Genomic DNA, 25,513 nt, shown 5'->3' on the forward strand with positions numbered 1-25,513 from the left:
TTATTTGTTTCAAGATATAAAAGAAGCAAACTTACTATAAAAACAAATCTTTATTAAACAATATGTTGACAAAGTTATAGATAAACATAAATAAGTTAGTAAGCTGGTCATTAATATGCTGTCTGGATTGTTTATATAGAAGCATGTGACAAATAGCTTGTGCTTAATACCGGTAGAGGGCACTGCTGCATCATAACTGCAAATGCGTAGCTTAGTGGTATGTTTTTGTTTTTTAAGCTTGAAATACTTGACTGATGATTTTGTAGAACTGGAAGGAGTCTGACTTCAGTAGTATTTAATAAGTGCTTACTTCACTCACAGTACTATCTATTGGAATGTTGGAATGCGATAAAATTATTTGTACAAATCAGTTCTTGTTAGATCACCACTCACTAAACGACTGTATCAAATGTCACTTGCTTTTATCAAACATGTAAAAGTTACAAATTGCCATTTGGCTTTTGACATTCTTGGCACTTAGACCCTTTTATCTTTTTACCACATAACAAAGCCTTTCAAAAACTATATTTTGGCAGCTGTAGCTCTTCCATAGTGTATACACCGCTAACCATGCACTATCAATTTGTAAAATTCCTGGACAGTCAGCTTGCTGCACATAGTAGTCACCCTAAAGTCCTCAGTATAACCCTCATTTGACCAGACTACTTCATAAATCAATAGTCTCACTGCAGATGCTCAAAGCATCGATTTGTCTGCAAACACTGATGAATTCCTCCTGGACAGATCGGTCTGCCTCTGTCGACGTGTCTAGATCCAGGCTCTCTTGTGAGGCTGCTCCCAATGTGTGATAGTGCCTCTGCAGGTCTGCATGGCCCTGGTGGCCAGAGGATGCCACGTTACCCGTGCGGCCTTGTTGGAGAAGCTGTCGTGCATGTCTCTCTGGGCTTGCACAGAGGACCAGCGAGCTTCCAAGAGAGGCTCGGTAGAGGGAAGAGGAGGAAGAGCTTCCCCTCCATCGTTCAGGTGATGAACAGCTGGAAGAAGAGCTCAGGGAGGGAGATGGCGGAGCACCTTCAACACCATTACCCTCAGATTCGGGTGGCTGGGGTTGAGAGGCTATCTCCACGCAGGAGGAGGTCCGATAAAGGCCAGCGTCGGCAGAGACGGGATCACAGAGTCCGTTGCTGGGAAGTGTCCAGTGCTTGTTTACTGATTGGTCACTGCACTGAAAAGGCCTAGCAGGGCTGAAGAGGCTCATGGGAAACAAGGCTTCACTGAAGAGCGCCTCATCTATGCTGCGACGTAGGTTGATGGGTGAAGGTGGACGTAGGTCTGCAGTGGAGTCACTGGTGAATGAAGATGCACCTGAAGGCTCTCTGCCACCTGTATCTTCAGGTTTTTCTGAACTCTGTAAATCCATGTCCAGGTCTCGGTAAGCCAAAGCCCGGTTACTGTGGTAGAGGAGGTCCAGGCCATTCAGACTGCTGCCAAGTCTTTCATCCACCAGAGTGTAAAGCGGGAGACTCTCAGTCTCTCCAAGTCCAATAGTGTCAACAATAGCTAGCTTCTCTTGCTGACTCAGGGTCCATTGGTAGCTCCCAGGCAGGATGGGTGACTTGGATGCCAACAGTTCGGTCCAACAACTTCCAGCAGCTGGAAGGTGGTCAGAACAATAAACTGGCTGTGCAACCACTAAGGCTAAGGTGAGACAAACCCCGAGCTCACAGAGTCTGCAGCTAAACTGGAACGCCCACCACGGCCAAGGATGGAAGACCTCCGCTCCACCCACAACACCCATTGCATTGAGCATTGCGTATAACTGAAGTCCTGCACACGCCAATGAAAACAATGCTGAAAGACACACCGTTGCAGCAGCACGATCCCACTCCCTGCTTTCAGCAAAAGGGCAGCGGTTGTAGCGCTCAGCAGGCGTTGGAGATGTGTTATTCAGGTGATAGATGTGCTTCGAGTCTGCCCGCACGTAGATATAGAACACAAAATAGGCAGCTGATAGAAAAGTTGCCAGTGCCACAAAGGTTCCCCGGGAGATGAGTGACAGAAAGAGGCACAGAGGAGGCTTTTGCTGGTAGAACTTCAGAAATGTAACTGGACCGAACGCAGCTGCAAAATGCAGGACAACCAGGCAGGCCAGGAAACAGGGTCTCTGAAAGGCCGAGTAGGAAAGCTGCATCCGTGAGCGCATGGACAGGAGAAGGAAAACCAGACCAAAAGCTGCAGTGAGGCAGGGAAACGGTGCTTCGTAGAGCATCAGTGAGGCCTCTGTGGAGGGTAGGCGGTCCTCGTGGCCATAGGCATCATACAGGAGTGAGAAGGACCTGGTACAACCAGCAGCTAATAGGAACAGGCTAACCAGAGCAAAGTAGCCACAACCAGTTGGGCATCGCAGTGGTAAGCAGAGCAGATTCAGTGCTGAGGCAATCGTCAGCATCGCAAAGACGCAACCAGCGCCGTAAATGTGGGCCTCCCAGGCCAGGCCCCACGTGGCCATAGCGCTGTTCCAGTCCGTGTACAAGGGCACCAACATCGGTGGAGCTGGGATCAGAAAGGGGCTACTTGACTGGTTGATGACAGTGGCGTTTTCTGTGGGCTTAATGTCCATGTAGGTTGTGGAATCCCACGTGGTGGTGGAGCGATTACAGCCTTCTTTAGCGACGTTGGTTGAGGTGGACATCCAGTCTTCAGTATACAGAAGTATATGGGGAGTTTCACGGGGAAGGTCTATAAAAAGAAAAAAGTAGAGATGATTCTGGAACATTAATAACTGAATGAGTTTTCATAAAAACAGAGAAAAAGACAGTAGCTGTAAACATGTACGGACACTTTTATATCACTTGAAAATGCACTAATGGAGTTCTAATGAGAATACACAGAAGCATTTAATAGTAAAACTATCAGAGTCAGAACACAAATGGGCTCGGGCCCAGGATGGGGAACGTTCTCCTAATGTGCTAATCCTGTGTAAAATCTTGTAAGCCGTTCAAACCGAGCGAGGCCCAAAAGCAGAGGTATGCATGTGTGGCTGAGTGTGGGTGTGTGATGTGAGTGTGTGTGAGTGAGATCAGCCCACTCCGAACCACAAGAGCTAGTTCTTGCATTACGTAAGCCATCTGGAGTTTCCATGCAGCTATAGTTAATTGTGATTTTGTTAGACATGTTTTAGCACTGCAAAGGAAGTGGCTTGGCTTTGTAAATTAAGGAGTAGCCATGCATATGTGTGTTTGTACAAAATTTGCAGAGACGTCTGCAAAGCTCATCTACCCTGTACATGTTTATGCACTTCAATTACTCGAAAAGGATGTACATAAGGCACTTCACACAGCATAATGCCTCACAGATGGGCAATCAGACAAACATTTTTTCAGCCTTCTAGTCTCTGCATCACTGAGCTCCACAAACTGGTGCTTGTTCTTTTTCATAAAGCACAACCGATACTGCGTTCACCATGAAAAAAAGCAAAACAACAACAAAAAAAGAAGGACCCATGCTAACAATGGAAGCTTATAAAGAATATGTATTCAAATGCAGCTGAAGAGAAACAGCTTCTAACTGCATATCAGGGATTTGCACACACACACACAGGATCATTAGTCATTCTGCTGCAGGCTTATCAGAGACAATAACTCCACCATAAAAATTCAGGTGCTAAAAGAGACCACAGAGACAGGGACAAATGGGCAGGATAAACTGACAGCCTATTAAATCACACAGCAGGCAGATTTAATGTAGTGCACACTCATAGATATATTTTGGAATCATTTACGTGTCAGAAAGTGATGTTTTTATTGATTCAAATATTGCCCAAGTGCAGATAAAAGGCACTCCCACTACTTTTGTCTGCAACAGTAATTGAAACCCATCTAGCGTTAACTGGAGAATCCATTATATCTGGTGGTAATGTTAAATGCCTGTTTAAGAACATGAATGTGTAGACTTCAGAACCGCAACCCCCCCAAATCTTTGCCTATAGGCCGAAGATGTCTAATTTGTTTCCTGAGTAAAAATAAAAGCGGAATTCATGTGGTTTTCTGAACTCTTTCTCACATGTCTTTTATGGGTTATATTCTTGCGTTTCCCATCCCACCCTGTCCTGGTCACCTAATTCATTCTTTTGTTTTTGATTTTCCTTCGACTCCCGCCTGCAAACAGGGAAACTCCCATAGGTGGGCTTGTTATTTCTGAACAGGGACAGTTTTCTTTACCAAATCCACTTTTCTCTTTGACAGCCCTGAGTTTTACAAGTCTCTTCCCATGCTTTATTTTTGTGCTTTTCCTGGTGTTTTTCCAAGTATATAGATTCAATGTATGGCAGCTGCAGTTTCTATTACGTTTAATATGTCAGCAGCTCCAGATGGAAATAGCAGTTTTTGGGTTTTTTTTTTTTGCTCCAACGTGAAAACTCCTTTATTTTGTGCTTTCCATAAAACCTGTGTCTGTATATGCGTTCAGTTTGGGGTGTGAATCCTTGCATTTACATGGATTTGTAAGCTACTTGTGAACAAAGCCATCATCAGATCCCTATGAGCAGAAAAGGACTTTCACAAGCGCTTTAGCAAAAGCACCTCTCTGCTGTTTGCCTGTGTTTGTTTTGTCATTATTCACATTTATCTCCTGACCTCAGTGCTGAGTCACAGCCCCAGGTACTGATGAAAACATTGAGCCTGAGGAAATACGAGCCCACCGCAGGCTCACTTCTGCATCTCTAAATGTGATGCAGCAGTTTTATTTCACACCCTGAGCTGATCCAGAGCAGCGGGCGGAAACGCAAGGATCGATTTTTGTGAGTGGCTTTGTTTTGTTTTGTTTTTTTCACTTAAGTCTTAATGAAGCTTTAATAGCAAGATGCATTCAACGTGGCTCTGTTACACATCTCTCTCTCTCTCCCTCTCTCTCTCTCATGATGATGCTGGATTATTAAGAGCAGGAAAGAGATTTAGATGTGCAAGTCTGCAGTCAGCACTTTCACACCACATTCTGCTCTGCTAAGTACAAGCTGTGCAACCATTAAGTCTGCTAAGCAAAATAGAACTAAACATCCTGTTCCATGCTGACATTTAATTTGCCATAATTCAGAATGGCTGAATTATAAACACAAGCCCCGATGGGTGTGGAACAGCGACATGCTTTAAATTTGAAAGCGCTCCAAGGAAATCTTGATTATCTGCCTAGAAAAAGGACAGAAATAAAACCACCTTTTTGACATATAACACGAAGTGGTCAAACATTTATTACTTTCATAACAGTCCCTGTTTTGTCTCATTATATTTACAGTACCCTTGACTTTTGGACTGCTAGTCTGACAAAACGGGAATGCTAAAGACATGCAATATTAGTTGTGCAGCACTCAGTGCTGCAAAAGTCAACCTCATGATGCCATTATAGGAAAAGTCAGCGCTCACTAGTGTCATTAGAAGTCATTGTCTGGGAATGTGTAATGTCTGTAACACGATATTCAAGTCCGGACAAATGTGGTTGGCTGACAAGCACTGGTGCAATGCAGCAAGCATAAATAAATATCTAAAGATTAATCAAGGTCAGCAGTAACCCTTTCTCCAGTGTAGTGAAATGATAATTGGTTAACTGGTTAATTCAAATTCCATGTTGCATCAGTGCAAAATGCAAAAAACAAGCAAACAAATCTTACACACTCATTATTATCAAATAAAAATAAGATAAAATTATGTTTAATCTTGTAAAAGTTATCGCACTAGCAGCATAGAAACAGTCTATGTACTCGCACTGACTCCAACTATGTCATCTTATCACAGAACACAGTCGCTGTGTGGGAAATGTGGTTCGAGTATTAAACAAACCCATGGCTGCAGACATTCTGAATGTGGCAGCCACTGATAAAGTAGGTGTGTTTTAGTATATGCATTATGTCAATGACCTGTGTGCCCACTTGTCTGCTTTCCAGGGCAATGACTTGGATTCCACTGAGGCAGGCCGAGTGGAAAACGTGATGGGTATTGAATGATCACCCTGTTTTGTTTCCTCATGTCAATAAGAGTCCCATCTGAGCTGCTGGCCGACTGAGCGGCCTCAGGAGGGTTTGGTATGTGCCGGCGGCTGCTCACTCTTGCCTCTGACACACTCTCGCCTCTTATGCTGGGAACCTTTTACACAGAAAGACTTCAAGAGGTCTTTTGTGGACTCTGAGGGGTTAGAACTATTAAAAAACAAAGTATAATCTTTTAATTACTTGAGAATTGTTCTGCTTGTTGGGATCACAGATGTAAAATGAGCAGCTCTGTGAGACATACGATGGTGCTTTGAGCTCGCCGTTAATGGTAGCACACTACTGTAAAATGCTTACAGTGGCAGTGCTCCCATACTTCACAATGTTCAGCATTTTTGTGTTAGCATGGCAACGTTCAGTAATAAAGCTGTGTCACCTCTGGAGCTCTGACAAAACCTCCGCACAAAGACAAGGCATCGAATCTGAATGAATGGATAATTTTCGCATCTTCTCCCGTTTATGTGACAGCTTATGTAACAATAATTATTTGCCTTCATTGCAGTAGCAACAACAGATTTCGAAAATGTGACAGCAGCAAGCTGCTTGTCGTTATAGTTAATTGGCAACAGTGCAGGTTACTTATGGTTGTCACAAGACAGTGCCGCAAGGGAGAAGAGATTTCCGATTTATTTGCCATTCTCTAACCAGAACTCTAGTGAGGGAGGTTTACACTCAGGATTTTATGCAACATAAGTATTTAAATCATCCAGTCGAGTTCCAAATCCACAGATGTGAACTTCTAGGTGGGGCTTGGGAAAAAAGTAGGGGAAAGTCACAAATGTTTAGAAGATTTCTACTTTTTAGACTAGTAGCATTTCATTCAGGAGTCGACCAATCCACCAACTGGCATTCCCGTAGCTAGGGCTGTTCGATATAACGATATATATCAGATGACGATATAAAAACGTCTATTGTTTCATTTTACGCTATCGTTTGTTTCGTGGTGTCCCAAAATAAACTGTTTACGGCAATATTTTTTCAAAGGTCTCACCTGAGGTGCCTCACATGTCTACCAGCTAAGATAATGAAGTAGAAGGGTTCTTCTGATGATACGTGGACTCCAGCTACCCCACGCCCATCTTTAACTCACAGCATGTTGATTCTGTATCACTAAACTAAGGGAACCATGTAGTTTTCTTCTGATCGCCTTCATCTTCAATTTGGCTCACTTCAGAAAAAGTAATTTCGTGGGAGCTCATGGAGAAATCCGATGCATACTAAGGAGGGGCCAGTTGTGCTGGGACCTGTACGACTGAGGTTTTATCTCTCACTTAAACAGTTCTACACAATGCAGCGGGCCTGATTTTACGATAACTTTATGCGGAGCAGACATTCTCATCAGCACATTTATTTTATTTTATTTTTCTTCCTTGTTTTTTTTGTTTTGCTTTAGGGAGAACACTATTAAATAACAGATATGCACACTAGTAATATTATTGTTACATTTACTTACTTGCGAGCCATATTCAGCAGGTGGCACATTTGAAGTCTATTTTTGAAAACCACTTGACAGTATTGGCTATTCTGGGTGAGGTAATGTGGGTTACAGCTGCTTCTGTGAAGTGGGCTGAAAGTGAATCTCTTCAACAGATATCTGATCAGAAATCAGCTGTATATGATTCACAAATAATTAGACTAATATGTGAATTTCACATTTATACTGTAACATATTCTTACAATTGATCTGATTTTTTTCTTTTTAATGTGAAGTGAGGCGATGAAAAGAGGTTTGATCCAGTTGTAGCGTGTTCTTTGTATAGCCTAGGCATTCTTATTGTTATTGCTGCTATTATTATTATTTATTAGCACCACAGTGACCTACAATGTTGGATTTCCTAGTGAGTACTATTCTATGTGTACTCGCTTGCCAAAATGCTTCCATCAGACTTTGCCTGTTTGAGCTGTAAAGATTCGTGCTATTAATAAAAACCAGTGACATGTGGAAATGTTTGAAGTAGATGCAAATGCTTCTAAATTACTTTTTTTAAAAACTGTTGACAGCATGGTTCCAGACAACTGTAGCATAAAAAAAAAATCCACATCGACCAAGTAGAATTAATGCATTTATTTCTATTTTTTTCATTCTCTTTATTTAATTCAAAAGTGGATATTGCTTTGTTATAATGCAAAAAGATGACTAATGATGATAATCATTGGCCAGCAAGATTTGCACTACTGTGTATTTTATTTTTGTAATAGAAACTGTTATCATTGGATCAATAATTGTGTATTTTAGAAGTAGTACCTAGAAGTCTGTTCAGTGGTTGGGCATTGCTCCCTATCTGTTGGATGAGCACTTTCCCCCCCTCCCATTGGAAGCAATTAGTAGCCTGAGGCAATGGATGCAGGTAATTGTTTCTCCCAGTCTTCTGACAGATTTACACATACGCAAACATTTAGAGGATGGCTTCTGAAAGTAACAGCATGCAGACTTTTGCTTGTCCTCCTAACAGTATGACAGTGCAAACACATGCTTCTAAAATGGATTCGATTTTTGAAGGAAGACAGTGTTTGTTTACATCTCGAGGGATGTGTTTGCTCACCTGTCTGTTGTTGCAGCTCATTGGACGGCGTGGAAATGCCTGCCAAACTTATGTCACCATCATTGTCTGCAGTCGACTGAACCACACCTTTCTCATCCTCCTTATCCTCTTTGCCTGGCAGATCTGGGGAGACACGTGCAGTTTAACCTAGGCGAGATCTCAAAGTGATCAATTTAATTAAAATAGCATTTTAAATAGCACTGGCATCTTTAAAGTAGTCTGAGTTAAAGAGATTAGCATACCCAAAAGAAAACTTAACCCTCTCTGTTCTCTGCTCAAAGCACATCTGAGGTTTAACACTGTAGCAAATGGAAGAACTATATTTCTTAACCCAGTTCTGTCAGGGATCGGCCTATCACCCACTTAGTTGTATTCAGTCATCCATAGCATAGCACAGTGGAATAGGCCTGTGTGGTCTAATTACATTGACATCCTTATGTGTATGTGCATGGGTGTGTACATCCTGGTCCACTGCAAATCCAGACTGTGTCTAGAGCTGCTGCGTTCCATAAAGGAGACAAAGAGGAAAAATGATGCAAGAAAGACGGCGAGAGAGTGCTAATGTTAATAACTACACAAAATGCCATGTGTAGTTATTACTACACATGGCATTATTCAACCCTTTAGCTCAGTATGGTTGAATCACAAAATATTTTCATAGTTAGCCACCCACGCAGGAATTGTGTGTTACAACAGTTACAAAGACAGAAGAAAAGATTTAGAGCGCTGAATAAACCTGTTGGGAAAACCGGATGAGCTGACTATGTAATGAAGCCAGGGATACCAGGTACAGTTTTAGGCTATAAGTTCAGAATTAATATTAATGAAAAAATAAATACCAAATAAAGTGGAAGATAATGAGTTGTGAAAAAAATCAGAACAGCTACAAGGCAATGCCTTCTATCTTAGAGACTAATCTAGGTCAAGCAGATAGTACCCGAGTCATCTGTTAGTTTAAAAAGTCCTACAATAAATCGGTTTCACACAGCGAGAGCTACAGTTCAGCCAAAAAGAGTAAGAAAAAAAAAGAGAGACAATATAGCTCATGTACGCCCAGCAGTATCTCACACTACAAGTTTGTATTTTAAGTTTTAAGTGTCCTCTTTGCTTATGTTATTATATTGCGGTCTATCTGAACAAATGATTAGTAGGAAAAAATATTGTATTTGATGAGGACATGTTACACATTACCTTTTTATTTCATTACATACGCTTGCTATGCTTGTTAATGTTTAACATTATGAGGTTTTAAAATAATAGTATAAAACTCTGTGTATGTCCTGGGCTTTTTCTCTGGTCTAGCTCTGTTTGTGGAAGCCAGGCAAGGGACAGCAAATCAATTCAGTTAAGTTTTATTTATATGGTGCAAAATCATTGCAACAGTTTCCTCAAGATGCTTTAGATTTTAAGGTGAAGACACTGCAGTGATCCAGAGAAAACAGAGAAAACTCCATCAATTAGATGAACCCCTATGAGCAAGTACTTTGGCGACAGTGGAAAGGAAAAACTGTCTTTTAACAGGAAGAAACCAGGCACAACCAGGCTCAGGGACTGCATCAGTGACTCATCTAGGAGGTCACAAACATCTAAAGAACTGCAGGCCTCACTTTTCCTCATTTTCCTACACACTAACAAGTCCACCTCTGAATGCCTCATATAAACAAAATAAAGGTTTTGGAGTGGCTTACTCAAAGTCCAGGCTGATATCCGACTGAGGTGATTTGGCATGAGGTTCAACAACCTTCCAACGTGGCTGAATTAAAACAATTCTGCAGAGACGAGTGGGCCAAAATTCCTCCACAGCGATGTGAAAGAGTCATTGCCAGTTGTCACAAATGCTTGATTGCAGTTTTTTTCTGCCAAAGGTGATGCAACCAGTTATTAGGTTTAGCGGGCAATTACTTTGTGTTGCCAGAAATGTAAGCAATATATTCTCACTGCAATTTTGTTATTATTCTGATTGTTGTAAAAATATTCACAGTTAAGTTCAACTCATAATTTTGATTTTTTAGGGAGCTAATACTATGTGTGTGTACGCCACATCTAAATCACTACAGATCTGCAGTGCAGGCAGCGAGTAAATAACAATGTCAAACAAGATCTGCTAAAAACGAGGAAGAGAGAGTGACGAGAGAGTTCACTCATATCTGTAGCTCATCACAAACTGATGACCAGCTTTTTAAAGCGACTGCTGAAATTGCAAAATAAAACAGTAGACAGTTGACAGGGATGTATGAGCTAACTATGGATGTGCTAACTTTCCACTTTTCTTATTGAACAGCTCAACTTTCCACACCTCTGCTGACTTATCATGTATGCCTCTACCTAATTAGTACATCCATAATTTTCTTTGGTCTCCGTGACCTTAAAGTCTCATTCAGTTGCTTTTCAGTCACAGCAGAAAAGGAATGTCTCAGTGCCTTCCTCACCACAGGCTATAGCTTCATATAATTCAATTCATTTATGGCCACCCAAAATAAAAATAAACATAATTAGCGGCCGTGGCGAGTCTAAGTGTACCACAATAACACAGTGTATAGTGATGATGGAGCTTCCCTTTATCTTTAGCTACCAGAAATGATAAACAGGAGATGATGTTGCACTCCATTACTCTCTCCTTAGCTATAAAAGCCTTGTGTGACTTGATGAAACGAATGAATGCAATGGTTTGTAAGAAATGTACTAATAATTAGTTTCATAACAGTGGCGCAATAAAGTTTCTCATCTTGAATTTTGCTTCTAATGTGACTTGCACAAAATTGCATCACGTTGTTGCTAATTTGGTTCATCTTTAAGGCAGCTACACAGGAACCCAGAGCATCTCTTACTTTAAAATCAGTCTGGGCTAGAGTAATAAATCACCCCCATTGCTTAATATGTGTTCCTCAGCCAGTTCTTTTCATGGAGTTTATTCAGCCTAAGAGTTGTGAGTCAAATCCTAAAAACAAACCAGGCTGGTAAAGCCTGAGAAGATTAGCATAATATGTAAGCCCCAGCAGTGTTCTCTATTTGCACTAAAGCCCATTTTCCATGTAAAATCTATAAAAGGCCATCAGATATTCATGTCACATGCTCTGTATCCATTTCCATAATCAATTACTCTGTCATTGGCCACGCTTTAGTAGTTGGGTACAGTGCTTGGATCACAGAGACAATATATCCTTGCAGGTATTAATGGAGTGTGCTAAGGGTCTAGACTCACCAATGACTGTTAGTGCGGTAATGGAAACAGGGATGAAGGGAAAGACAGCAGGGTAAAAGACAGATTTTTGGATGAAAATTAGCAGCAGTGGTTTGAGAAAACCAACACTTTCACCCCTCAGTTCTCTTTCCCCCACTTTCTCTTCTCATAATTGACCTTGCTATGGCTGTTTTCATTGCTGTTTTATTTTTACACCTGACAGCCTCCTCAAGGGCAACGCTCCCTCGATCAATGTAACTCCCCCCCCCCCCTGTTTTTTTTCCTTTTGTGGCGAAGGTGTCCAACACCTGAAACGATTCACCCCATGCAGCTTTCAAATAAATGACAGTACACAGATAGCATGCTCACATCAGGATAAAGTATGATAACACAGAGCTGCTATGCTGTTAGTTTCCTATTAATCTCCACTTGTGTCCTTTGGTAACGTGTAATAATTTAAACACTGCATGACTCCAGTCCACTAGCACATCAATTAGTCTTATGTTACTGGTTTACGTTTCTTTGTGAATGATCAGAAGCTTCTCAGCTTCTCGTCAGGGCATTTTCAACCTTTAAAGCAACAGCCGACATTTTTATCCATGAAACGAGGTGACAGGGGTTTGCGTCTGTACAGAGAGAATATACATGGCCACAAGAGAGGAGGGAGGAGACTAAATGGCAAGAAGCATGTTCAGCATCCATGAACAGCGACGGCGAGCGGATGGTCCCACAGGAGAGGCGGTGGTTTCGCTGAGCGTGCGCTTAGAATACTGATACATGAACACAGCAGCCCTCCCCACCCACCTTCTGTGCTGTATCCCACCACACCACGCACAGCTGAAAAACAAGTGCAGACAATACTGATCACAGCAGACAAAACATAATAACTGTCAGCCAAAGCAGACTGGGTGATATGGGATTGGGAATGGTTGCATTCCAACACTGCTGTTGTGGAAAAAAACATTCATGGAAGAACTGTAATCTCAAGATTTCAACATAACAACACTATAAACTGCAAGCATCTTGATGAAGCTCAAAAATCTATTCTCAAATCTGTAAACAGCACAAGGCAAAACAAATGCATTTCAAGGTCAAAGGCTGATCTTGAGCTTTTGAGCTTGAAGAACCAAAGTGCGCAGAAAATTACAAATGAAGACATTTACAATTTTGTGATAAACACACAAAATACAAAAACTGGAGGAAAACTACTCAAATGGCAAGTCTGATGTTTTTTTAATAGGTAAGTATAAACACCGCAGCATTTAAATATATTTGTAATTGGTGAGTATCTAAAGTTAAGTTTAAAATGTATTCAGTTAGTGATTTAAATTAACTAAATCCAAAAAATGACATTAGGACAGTGAATCTATAAGAACATCAAGTAACACAATTTCATCCCGATTAAGTTTTTTGCCGAATTGTACTTTATAAACAACTTAAAAATTATATTTGAAGTAAATTCCAACATTAACATATATCTGGTCTATTTGCAGAAACAGAAAATAGTTGTGTCCTACACAAGCTAGGACACTGCTGTGTGTACCCATCCACCAAACAACTGCTGAGAATAATCGACTCATCATTTTCAGGGCCGACCTTTGACCCCACATGATGAATGTGTCTGTACTTGGAGGAGGATCTCCCTCTGAGGGCTCGTTAAGTATTCACACCCCAGACTGCCACCAGTGGTTGGGGGATGGGCCAGGGATAAGAAAGTATTGCCTCGGTGTCGTGTCAGGGTCTCCTGCGACATAAAGGCTACCAGAAGCTATTTCAGATTAACATCTTTCGCTTTATACGCACGAGGAGAGCAACTCCTCTTCCCCCTTCCTCACACAGCAACCCCCACAACATTTAGACAAAATAACCTCCCTTTTCTGGTTTTAGCATAGACAATGTTGGAGTTGATCTGCTGATGAAAACACATTATAGGTGGTTAAAGAGATAGTTTCTTTTAGTAGGGTGGCCCAAATTACTCACTGGAAGCAATTGTGCAATGTGAAATTAACTTGGGGTATAGATTTAACCAGTAAACAACAACACAACACTTGAAATCTCATTTTAACCACCCACAACACTTTACTCAACACATTCTGATCATTTCTTCTCCCTTGATGCTTTGGAAATATAATGAAGACGTGTCATTTTGTCAATGGTTTCAACGTGTTTTTGATTGCTTTACTTATTAAGCAACTCTCACGTCTCAAAACCATCATCACGCTGGCAGTTAGATGCAATCCATTTATCAAATGCTGAATATCGTGTAATAATTTTAATGCTGATTCCCATCTCGTATTCAGTGACTGTTTACAAGGATTCATCTGGATCTGGGTTTTATGCAAATTTCTGACCTTTGACTTCTTGCCATGTCAAACATGTCATCGATCAAGCCAATCTGTCTGCAGCCTTTTTGACAGCCATTTATTGAACACTAAAGACCTGTCAACACATGATTGATCACATCTTTCAAGTCAATCCAGCTACTATTGATTTAACTTTGCTTACCTCCAATTGGTAAGTTAACCTTTTGGATCTGAGTTGTGCTTGTTGTGGATTCCAGGACTGGTTTATGATCGATCCCCGGGGCACTAGACATTACCCCTGGCTCCTCTGCCATGGCCCACGACCAGGCCTCAGTTCTGCTTTGAGTTGTGTGGACTTCTGATGTAGTGAAGTCTCCAGCTTGGAGGGTAATGCTAACAGATGCATCTTGTGGTTCTCTGCTAAATATTGTTTCTGGGGTAGCAGTGTGAGCAGCCGGCCCCAGATTGTGTCCCATGGTCAGTGCGGTCTCCACGAGTCCTGGGTTTGTTGTCGTGGTTTGAGCTACTGCCCATGTCAAGGCAGTGGGAACTGTGGTTTCTGGTGCTATTGTTGAAGGGATCTCTGGAGAAAAATCTTCATTTGCCAGAGGAACACTGTGTTTCTCTTGAAGGTGTTGTGCGGTGGCATTCGCGCTGGGCTCAGCTACCCATGTTGTGTCCCATGGTGGGTGGGTATGTGTTGCATTCTGTTCAGGAGCGTTAGTGCTGGTGGGACTGTTGGTGAACAGAGTGTTTCTGATAGAGACGCTTGTGGGAGAGTAGGAGTTGGAAACAAGAGTATCATTGTCGCTCAGAACTATGCTGCTGTGTGGAGAATCTGATGTTCCTGTGGGAGGTGATTCGCTTCTTATCTTAGTCACGCTGGTTAGGAGCCCCTGAGTCAAAGTGGTGGGTGACTGAGATGCTTCAAAAATGCTTTCGTCTCCAGATCCTGAGCCTTCTTGGGCTTGATCATTTGATTCTGTCAGCCCTTTGGCAGGTGTGGTCACTGCAGCTACCTCTTCTTTACTATCTGAACTCCCATAAAAGGGAATACCGAACTGCAGTTTGGGAAGGGAAGGGAGCTTCGACAGAGCCGGGGCCCACCAATACGAGCTGACTTTATCTTCAGGTGGCTTTTCACTTGATGCCGTCGATCCCCAGGGGGCCTCTTCGTCAGCCGCAGCCTCTCTGTGAAGTAACAAAAAATACCAAAAGAAGAATGCCAAGGTCCAGTGGAGGCGAAGCATGCTTTCGACAAGTGGTGTGCAGATCCGTCACATGTTGTTCTCCATTCTCCTGCTCCCTGAGATGGGTCCGGCTGGCTTGCCAGCAAATATGGCCTAGAAGACAAGAACACAGAGGACATCAGTGACACACTTTTCATCCACTCTTTGGCGGCTAAATTTGAGTTGATGAAAACTTGATAGAATTTGCATGTGTTCACTTTTTGAAAGGCTGAGTTTTCTTAGAGCATGACCTGCTTTTGATCTGTTTTTCCAGACTGTAAAGCAAATTCTTGAAAAAAAAAAGTATAGAAACGATGCCACTCATTACAAACGACTGCTGAAGTTAGCAGGCTTAAAAAATACGTCAGCCGCCACAAATCACAACAAGAGCTTAAGTATTATGGACACCCCACAATTAGCGGTATTCTGTCAGATGCCGTGGTCAGTATTTATGTCATGCTGTTGCTCGCATGCTCACTGTGTCGCAGCGGTTGGGCTGTTACATGGACTGATGAATTCGAGAAGGAACTTCCTTTCATATACATCCTCCTCTATAAGGAGTGGTTGAGAAATAATGTATAAGAGTTGGGTTGGGGGGAGGTTAGACTCTGAGAAGAATAGAAAGACCACTTATTCTTTTGTGGAGCATTGAATAGTTCAAAGTCACTAGCCTGTTGCCTCAGTGAAAAGACTGGAGCACCCAAGGAATTTCCCCTGTGAGAACAACAACCTGTATGCATAGCCTTACTTAACTCCCTCCTCAATAACTCCCAGCTTTGGTCTTGCTCTCTTTCAATCTCAGATTTATTTGTTCTTTAAAGCAGTGGAGAAAGGTCTTTTTGTGTGGGAGTTTAAAAAAAAGCATCAATATTCACAGAAAACTGCTATCACAGTCAAGCTTCTCTACCGTGCTCTCGTTGTTTTTATCAGGCATGTCACACTTCCTCTTCATTGTCAGCTTTTCTTTTCCGCTATGACAAGTTTATTTAAATCCCTCTTTTTTTTCAAAGCATTGCCTGTTAACTTTGATCTCTCAAGTGTTGCCATTTTCTTTAGCACGCATACAATTTAGATCAATAAGCCACTGCTTATCCCGATGTCTCTGGATTACTTCCACTGATCAGGAAAGCAGGGCTTTGTCCAGCCATCAACCCTTCTCTTCCCTGCCTGAAGGAATGAAATCAGCCAGAGCACACAGTCAGATGCTTAGATATGAAGACTGAGAACTGGAAGGGGGGGGGGGGGGGGGGGGGGGGGGCAAACATGAAGCTTCCCACACACTCCCCACTTTTAGCATTTTGACTGAACAGCAGGAAAATCCAATTCCAAGGAGGTGAGAATGTTTTTAGATGGCTGTGTGTTCGAGCTTGCCCCAGCCAACCTGCAGACAGTCGCATTTCATGCATGCAGTGATATGAGTGATACGATTGTAGATGAATATGGATCTGACTCTGCATGTTAGTACAACTTGTTCGCCTACATGTACTGTTCTGTAGTAGATCCACACACCCACGCTTGCACTCTCCTGAATTCTTCAAGACATTCTGACAGCAGTTTTTAAAGGCTTAGAGAAAGGGAAAAACATCTAGTTGAAGCATGGGGCAAATTATCTTTCATCCCTAGTTGCCCTTTTGTTGATTTGATGTATAAATCATCAATTATTTACACAGCGGGTTAGTATATATAATTTATTTTGGTTAACATTCTCACATTTCACTTCAGTATCACTTTCATTTAGTATCCTGCAGTGTGGTAAATGGGAAACTCATGTAGGCTCATGTCGAGTGTAAAATGATCGCTTTCCTTAGCGTAGCGATTGCACAGTTCTCGAATAATCATGATATTTACTATGATATCGTTTTTTCAGGCCATTCACCGGAAGCAGTTAAGCAATTCAAAGCATACTTTGCTAGATCTTGGATTAAACAACTAAGACATTTTTCATGCATATTCGTCAACATCAGGATTATTCTTGCATCTAACATACGAAAAATTTTAAAATTACCTTTCAAGTCATAATATCAGAGGATGTCCAGGAGATACACAGCAAAGGTTGCATGCGTTTGAATGTGTGTTTCTAGCAACTGTGTTTCCTCATTTTTAACTATATTTCAAAATAAACATTTTCTTTCCAACAAAGTTTTAAAGTGCCTTAAAGTTTAAAGGACCAATGAGGCAGATGGGCTGCTCCATTCATCGGAAATTTGGTTTGTGGTGAGAAAATAAGTTTGTCAGAGCCAAAAAAAGAAAAGAAAAAAAGATGAGAGCGGTGATAATTAACAGCATAAAGCAGTTTACAGGTGAGGGTAACTTCAGTCATGTAGTATTTCTTTGCGGGTGACACATTTCATGTGCATGTTCTCACATGACCTTATAAAAACCGAAGCCAAACTGAAGCTTTAAAATGTAAACAAAGCAGCCTACAAGTAATGTTCAACCACAAATTGTCAGAGTCAAATTTAAACAATCTTATAATCTTACTACAAACCACCAATTATTCCAAAATCCTACTCAGCTTGAGCTTTAATGCCACTGCCTTTAACATTCCTGTTACCATTCTTCCCCACATCAAATACACGCCTGCTGTAGGCATTGTCTTGTTTGACAGGCAGTCGAGCAAGTGGAAAGGAGCTATAAAAAAGTGGCTGTGGGGAATATGCAAGTCCCTTCTCTTATTTTGCTGGCGTTTTGTCTCACTGCTCCTGACAAAGATGGTGGGGAGCCTGGCACTGTAGTGTGCTCAACGGAGCAGAGATAGAGAAAGATGGACCGAGAACAAGAGACAAGGGCAGGCGAGGAGAAGAACAACACCGTGTTGACATTCGATTGTGACATTGTTAGTCCAAGAGAGCGAACTCTGCGGCAGTCTCCTTGATGCTCATTTTAGTTTGCTGCCCAGAACCTCTTTTATTAACTCTGTCAACAGACTCCTGGCTTTCATTTTAGTCTCAGCGTGTCTGTGTTTACAAGAAAGCACATACCTCATATTTTCTCTGGGACCATTAGCTACCTGACACGCAGTCAGCTTTCAATGTGGTGCAGCACGTTTCTCCATGAAACATATGCTGTTTCTAAATTAATTGGAACTATCGCAGGACAACCCCTTCTGTTATCAGTGCACTCAAAATTTTGTTTAAGTTAATCAAACAAGAAATATAAACCTTGTAACTGAAGTGGAGGCTTGGGTCTTTCTAGAGTGACTGAAATGGCGAGGGCAGTCGCGAATAGAGATGAATTGACTGCAGCCAGCGTCATTACTATTTAACAAACCCTCTATGAGCGCGGGAAGGTCTGAGGATCAATGACATAGTCCAGGATAATGGAGTAATTTACCTCCCTGCAAATGGCTACTGTTGTGTGTGATCGTTGTTGTTTTCTGAGTCTGCTGTGTGGGTGTACATATTTACAAGCCCTAGTTTTCACTCTAGTATTATTTCCATGGTTATGTGTAGGTGCAATAGCATACAAGTGCACGTGCGTCCTCCCACGTGCCTTTGGGCCCTCTGTTTTTCAAATGTAACTCCATCTCCCATCTAAAGAGCAAACTTAAGTATTAAATTTGAAAGGATTTTTTTTTAAATCTTGGGAATTAGAAGGCTTTCCATATCAAGCAGGCACTGAACAACCAAGATGATTTGAATGTGTGACTATCAAAAATTTGTGTTATTGTGCTTTAGAGCCTCATATGCAAATATTCAGATACTTTACCCTCCTTTATTCTTTATTATCTTTCACAACTACTATATTGTCTTTGCTCATGGTGTGTAATAAGAATTCTGTGGCATTTAATGCCATAACAATACTGCAAACTAAAAAAAAAGGAAATCACTCAGTTAACTCAACTTGCAATTCTGCTTCCATAGTAGCGTTTCAACATCTTGTGTGTGGTTACGTCGCCATGATGCCATACAGTGTTTTTATTCAAATTAGCAGTGATTGGCTAATAACTGTGGCCAGGAAATAGTAACCTTTTAGGCAAAGCAAAGTTTCTGTCTTCACAGTAGCCTAGGTCAACCACCTGCTGACTGTAGTCATGTTTACAAAAGAGCACAAGCGAGAATTTTATTAAGATTCCCAGACAATTTTTAAAAGAACTGTCGTTAACTGCACAACCCTTTTGCCTTAAATTGCTATTTTCTGATTGCACAGAGCCTATAGAATAGTGACAAAACACCCGTGTTGTGACTAGTTGCCTCTAGGCTCCGGCAACCAGAGGAACTGTTGTTGGAGGAGACAAAGAAGTCAGACACAGTGGGAAGCAGCATTAAATCTGCATTATTTCTATTAGATCGGGAAGTAAGACAAATTTCCTTGTGATAAACCTAATATTATAAACAATCATTCAGTATTTGCAACAACACAGGGAGAGAAGTGATAAATCTATAAGCAAGCTTCAGTATCTTCCTCAAGGACATACAGACTACAGGAGTTAGGGATCAAACCATCAAATCTCCTGAGCTACAGTTGCCCCTGTTTAATTTGAAGCTTTCTTCATTTGTCATCATCCATTTCCATTCACTTCCGCTTATCCTTTTCAGTGGCGCGGGGGGCGCTGGAGCCTATCCCAGCTGTCATAGGGCGAAAGGCGGGGTACACCCTGGACAGGTCGCCAGTCTGTCGCAGGGCTAACACATAGGGACAGACAACCATTCACACTCACATTCACACCTAGTGGCAATTTGGATTATCCAATTAACCTATCCCCACAAGCTGCATGTCTTTGGACGGTGGGAGGAAGCCGGAGTACCCGGAGAGAACCCACGCAAACACGGGGAGAACATGCAAACTCCACACAGAAAGACCCCGGCCTGATGGTGGAATTGAACTCAGGACCTTCTTGCTGTGCGGCAACAGTGCTAACCACCGTGCCACCGTGCTGCACATTTGTCATCATTTTAAAAATAATTTCTCCATCTGTTGTCCTAGACTGTAACTAATGTGTTCGCAGCAACATGTGCACAAATGGAATTGTGCAACCAGTCAATAGTGCCTGGACATTATTGACCATAATGAGAGCTGTTCTCATGTCTAAGAATAGCTAAACCCATCCACATGTGTCCAAATAGGCAGCATCATAAGCTGGACTCCCAACCGAGTCCCGTTGGCTTGACAACCAAACAACATCCTGAGTCACTGTATTTACAAACAAGATTAATTCCTTGCTATTTTCACCTGCAGGGCTTCCACTCCAGGGCATTATCTTTTGGTTCTGGCATTCTTTTTCTAATGTATTTTTCTAATGTATTTTTCTAATGTATTTTTCTAATGTATTCTAAATACCACCTCTTTAAAAAAAAATCCCAGTTTGACCAGCCCTGAGATAGATCTCATCAATCTCTTGATTGAGAATGACATTGTAGTGGGTTAATGCTTGTGTTAGCTCTAGAGCTGATGAATGCAGTGAACCCGCTTATTATAGAGGACGCTTTCAAACACAGGCTTTCCACAGGCTGCCTTTGCCATGGTGACAGCTGAAGCCAAAGACGTCTTGTTAATCCCAGGAATTTGAACACCTTCTGGATTACGCTGTTTGGCTTCTTGGAGCGTGTTGCTCTCACATGTAAATGGGCAGTCTGACACACAAACACACACACTCAAAAAAAAACCCCCAATCGATTCTTGCAAGAGCATTTGCTGGTTTGCTAACTCCAAAGCGCACATACATACATTTGCACACCCTTCTAAAACAAAGTGAGTGAAAATAGATACAACTGCTAAACGAAATCACAAGAGTGAAAATTGCAGATGCCAACATCTTTATATGTCAGATTTATCCAGACGCCTCACTGACAGGAACACACATACACATATATTTAGCCATTACTCAGCTTTGAAATCCAGATGTTAGTAAGAATCTGCACACCAGCATCAACCACAACCCTTCATCTTATATATGTTTGATGAAATCCAGTATGTTTGTGTGTATCAGTGTGTAAAACTGCAGCTAGAGTGTGTATACCAGCATGCAACTGCCTGCATTATAGGAGTCATATCCACACACACCTTATTATTGGTCAAGACCACCTGATTAAAATACACATACAGAGAGAGACAGAGGGAGGAAAAGGACGGTGAAAACATGTCAGGTGCTTACCCGCAGATGTATGAAATAAGATCCACAGCCAGCGGTGTTCGAGTGTGAGTGCTGCAGGCGAGATCGTGTTTCTGAGCCTATGTAGGTTTGCCTGTGTGGAACAGAGTTCCAGTCTCCCACCCTCCCTCCCACTTGCTCTCGCTCCCTCTCTCTCCCTCTCTCTCTCTCTCTGTATTTTTCTATCTCTCTCACTCTTTGCATCTGTAGTCCACTGTGTGGCCACCATCACAATGCCTGTGGTCACACCTCACTGGGCAAATTGTTCAGCGGAGATGACCCGCAGCCACGGACAAACACACATGCTTAAAAATGACAGACACAGCCTTTAACATGAATGCGCACACACGGGCAAAAAGCTGCTGGTATCCAGTTGCAGCAGTTTTTAAGGCCAGAACTAATATCACTGATGGTGCTGATGAGGATGTTTTTTTCACAATCACAAGCACACAGACTCAAAGCACGTGTTCAGATTATGTTAAGTTCTTAGTGTCCTCAAGCTGTCCTCCAGTAAAACCCAAATGTGATCTGACGTCCTTGTAACTAAGGTGTGAGGAGGTTTAAGGTGTGAGCGGGATTACAGCAGTCTCCTTTGTAACAGCTTGACCCATTCATCCACTTTGACCTCCTCCTCCTCCTCTTTTGCTCTCTATTGACACTTTAATGTCAACGTGTGTATTTAATGATATTTTAGTATTATATCATTTCTTGGCAGGATAAACTAACTGGTTACACAATCACACTGCTTTAACAAAATACAACTTGTGCAGAAACACGAGAAAGGCGGATACAAATTGTAAACAAGTCGAACAGTTTACCACATTTTCCTCAAACGTTTTCGAAGTTGCCACTATTTTCTACCCGACATTTGTGAGCTGTAAATGCCAGCAGAACTCTCACATCTGTTCGTTTCCCTGCCTTTTTTCTCCCCCAGCATTGCCACATTTCCAGCCACATACCTCAGCAATTGATTTGGCTTGTAATCACATGTTTAGGTCCAAAGACTCTTTTAATATATGCACTTTGAAAGATTCTGTTTGTGTTAACTAAAAGAGTAAAACAGATGTTTACTGTTTTAATTAAATTTTGTTGCAGGTCTTTTTGGGAGTGCATGCTGTCATTGGACATCAGTCCTAAAGTACATCATTGTCTCATATTGATGCAACGCCCACAATTTGTAGACTGCCAAAAACAGATGTGTAGTGTTAGTGATATAAGTCAAGCTTAGCTCTCAGTCAGATTCTACACATCCTTTCAAAAATCTCAGATAGGGTCTGCTATTTTAGTTAGCTTTAGCATACCTACAATTGGTGCTAGCTCTACAAGCCCCTTTGCAAGCTACCTGCCTAGAGAGCACTAACCTGTGTTTTATGCTGTGTCCATTTTAATCAGTGTAGGGCTTCAGCACCCTCAGGTGATTTGACATTCAACTGATGAAGCTTTTATAAAAAGCTTAAGTGTGTGCAGTAGCTCCCTCGTAGCTCAGTCTTGGTTCATGCATCCTTACAAAAGTGTCTCAAGCTCTGCCTACCTGGTCCAAAAATTAAAGCTTACCACCTTACAAGCCGGGCAAGAATACCGACAGAGCAGCTCTTTAAACTTTAAAAAATTCCCATTCATACTCTGAGCAAGAACTAACATATCGATTGAGAATAACTAACACGGCAAACCTGGCTACTTGAAACCTATAAAACAGCTAATTAATTGCAGGCATTGCAGTAAATTTCTTTTTGTGGTTTTGTGTGTCTTTATCCATCTACAACTTCTTTAAAGTAAATAATAAGTGCAAATTTATGCTCTATGTATGAGTGTGGTAGGCTGGAAAAGAGTAGGGTGGTCCCAAAAACTCTGAATCACTAAATCTAAATTATATCAGCAATTCTGCATTAAAATCTAAGTTTTTATATATAATTTCTATCAATAACCATCACTTACATAAGGTAAGGGACAGCAGCCCTTTATTTTGTTTTGTTTTTTCAATTTTTGCATGCTTGCACTTTATTTAGTCCTCTGCTAATTGTCTGTTACATGTTATATGTGGCACCATGGTCTTGGAGGAATGTTGTCTCGCTTCATTGTGTACTGTACCACTACATATGGTTGAAATGACAATAAAGGCACTTGACTTGACGACTTGACTAGATTTGACCTTTAAGCCAGTTTAGCACATCATTTTGTGAAATGGTTCCACTTTTTTTTTTAATCTCCATTGACATCTATGGTGTCCAAAGAGAGGATGCTACTCTTGTGCATTACCTTTGGTACAGCATTCCCCAGATCTTTGCCTCAGTGATCCCCAGGAAGTACCTAAAAATAGGAACAATCTGCCCAGTCCCAGAGCTAGGAAACATAATTTCCTGAACGGTTTCTGAGTAGACCTGCCTGAGATGAAGCCCCATCCCCAGTGTCACCCACCAGCATTGGCAAGAAAGCCTTAATAGCATATCTGACCTTGGCTCTCCTTGCTATTTTTAACCACCTTCACTTTACCCTGGTTTGATCAAAGACCAGTTTCCTTACAAGTACTTACTCTACTTAGAATTGCATTGTTCTATTTTTATATCAAATATCTTTTTCTGTACTCTGTTGTTCTGACCTCCTGACCATATACTTTTAGCCTACTGTACTGTGTGTATAATGAACTGACAAAGCAAATGCATCTTCCATGCTAAACCGGACTGAAGAAGAAGAAGCACACTGTATACTGAGTACTAATACACACTTTTGAGAAGGGTTCATGTCATACAATCTAATCATTTTGTAAACACTGTAGATGCTAGTGCTATGTAGTGTGCAGTTTAAGGTTTTGCTTCACAGAAATTGTCTGACATTTCTGTTGGACCTTTAAAAGTTGAGGTCAGCACGTTTGAAGTGAATAAGAAGCCAAAATGTTGAATGCATAAGTCCGATCTCTCCTTTAAGTTGATTTTTATACTCCGTCTGGGGCAACTTTAAAAAAGCTTGTATGTGCATTCTAACACATAGTTTTTCTTTTTTCAGCCTTTATTCATTCACATTTTTGTGTTGTTGTGTTATCTCCTTTAAATTCTCTTACATCATGCAAATAAACAGCTTTGAGCTCAAAGCAAGACAATAATAACAAAAAACAAACAAACAAAAAAAAAGAAACTCATTGCAATCAAGGTTTGCAGAAACCATCCTATTTTGGCAAACTGTCCAACAGTTTATGCACATTTCTGCTGTCACACAATAATTCCAACATAAATTTAAGTATGCAGGACGGTTTGCCACTTAACTTTACCCATCAGAGTATACTTCTAGCTCATATTAATGAAGGCAGGATGGTTTTCCACTTAGTTTTACCCCTCAAAGTATACTTGGAGCTCATACTCACAAAGATAGGACGGTTTGCCACCTAATTTTGTGTTGTGCGCATACACAGCACATGCGCAGAAACAACTGGTAGGATGGTTTGTGAGGTAGGATCACATTAAACCTCGAAGCAGATGAATTACATCAGCAGAAGACCACACCTGCACCAGTCCTGTCAGCGAAGAACAGTAAGTTGTGTAGCAATGGTTTAAATTGGTTGTGGTAATGTAAGGGCAGGGAGAATATTTTCTTGGCTCACTTTGGGCCCCTTAGAAACAACCGAGCATTATTTAAATGACACAGTCTGCCACAGCCTCCCAGACACTGTTCAGAGAGGTGTACTGTTTTCCCTCCTTGTAAATCTCACATTTGATGATGGACCACAGGTTCTCAATGAGGTTCAAATCAGGTGAACAAGGTGGCCATGTCATTAGTTTTTCTTCTTTTATACCCTTTCTTGCCAGCCACGCTGTGGAGTACTTGGACGCGTGTGATGGAGCATTGTCCTGCATGAAAATCATGTTTTTCTTGAAGGATGCAGACTTCTTCCTGTACCACTGCTTGAAGGTGGTGTCTTCCAGAAACTGGCAGTAGGACTGGGAGTTGAGCTTGACTCCATCCTCAACCCGAAAAGGCCCCACAAGCTCATCTTTGATGATACCAGCCCAAACCAGTACTCCACCTCCACCTTGCTGGCGTCTGAGTCGGACTGGAGCTCTCTGCCCTTTACCAATCCAGCCACGGGCCCATCCATCTGGCCCATCAAGACTCACTCTCATTTCATCAGTCCATAAAACCTTAGAAAAATCAGTCTTGAGATATTTCTTGGCCCAGT

General features: G+C 41.6%; 1 protein-coding gene across 4 annotated transcripts in view; it reads right to left on the reverse strand.

Moving 5' to 3' along the window:
* Window positions 1-31: 31 nt before the first annotated feature.
* Window positions 32-25,513, reverse strand: part of prrt4b (proline rich transmembrane protein 4b) — a 32,571-nt gene continuing 7,089 nt past the window's right edge. For 3 of the 4 annotated variants that reach the window (XM_026146331.1, XM_026146333.1, XM_026146332.1), the window contains exons 2-4: window positions 14,228-15,368; window positions 8,542-8,664; window positions 32-2,700 (exon numbers count right to left, since the gene is read on the reverse strand). In XM_026146331.1, coding sequence (XP_026002116.1) covers window positions 668-2,700; window positions 8,542-8,664; window positions 14,228-15,275 — 3,204 coding nt within the window. In that variant the 5' untranslated portion in view covers window positions 15,276-15,368 and the 3' untranslated portion in view covers window positions 32-667. Of the gene's footprint in view, window positions 2,701-8,541; window positions 8,665-14,227; window positions 15,369-21,348; window positions 21,439-25,513 lie in introns of those variants that run through there. The other variant, XM_026146330.1, reaches the window with a different exon arrangement.

The sequence above is a fragment of the Astatotilapia calliptera genome, chromosome 17, assembly GCF_900246225.1.
Source record: "Astatotilapia calliptera chromosome 17, fAstCal1.2, whole genome shotgun sequence".
NCBI lineage: Eukaryota > Metazoa > Chordata > Actinopteri > Cichliformes > Cichlidae > Astatotilapia > Astatotilapia calliptera.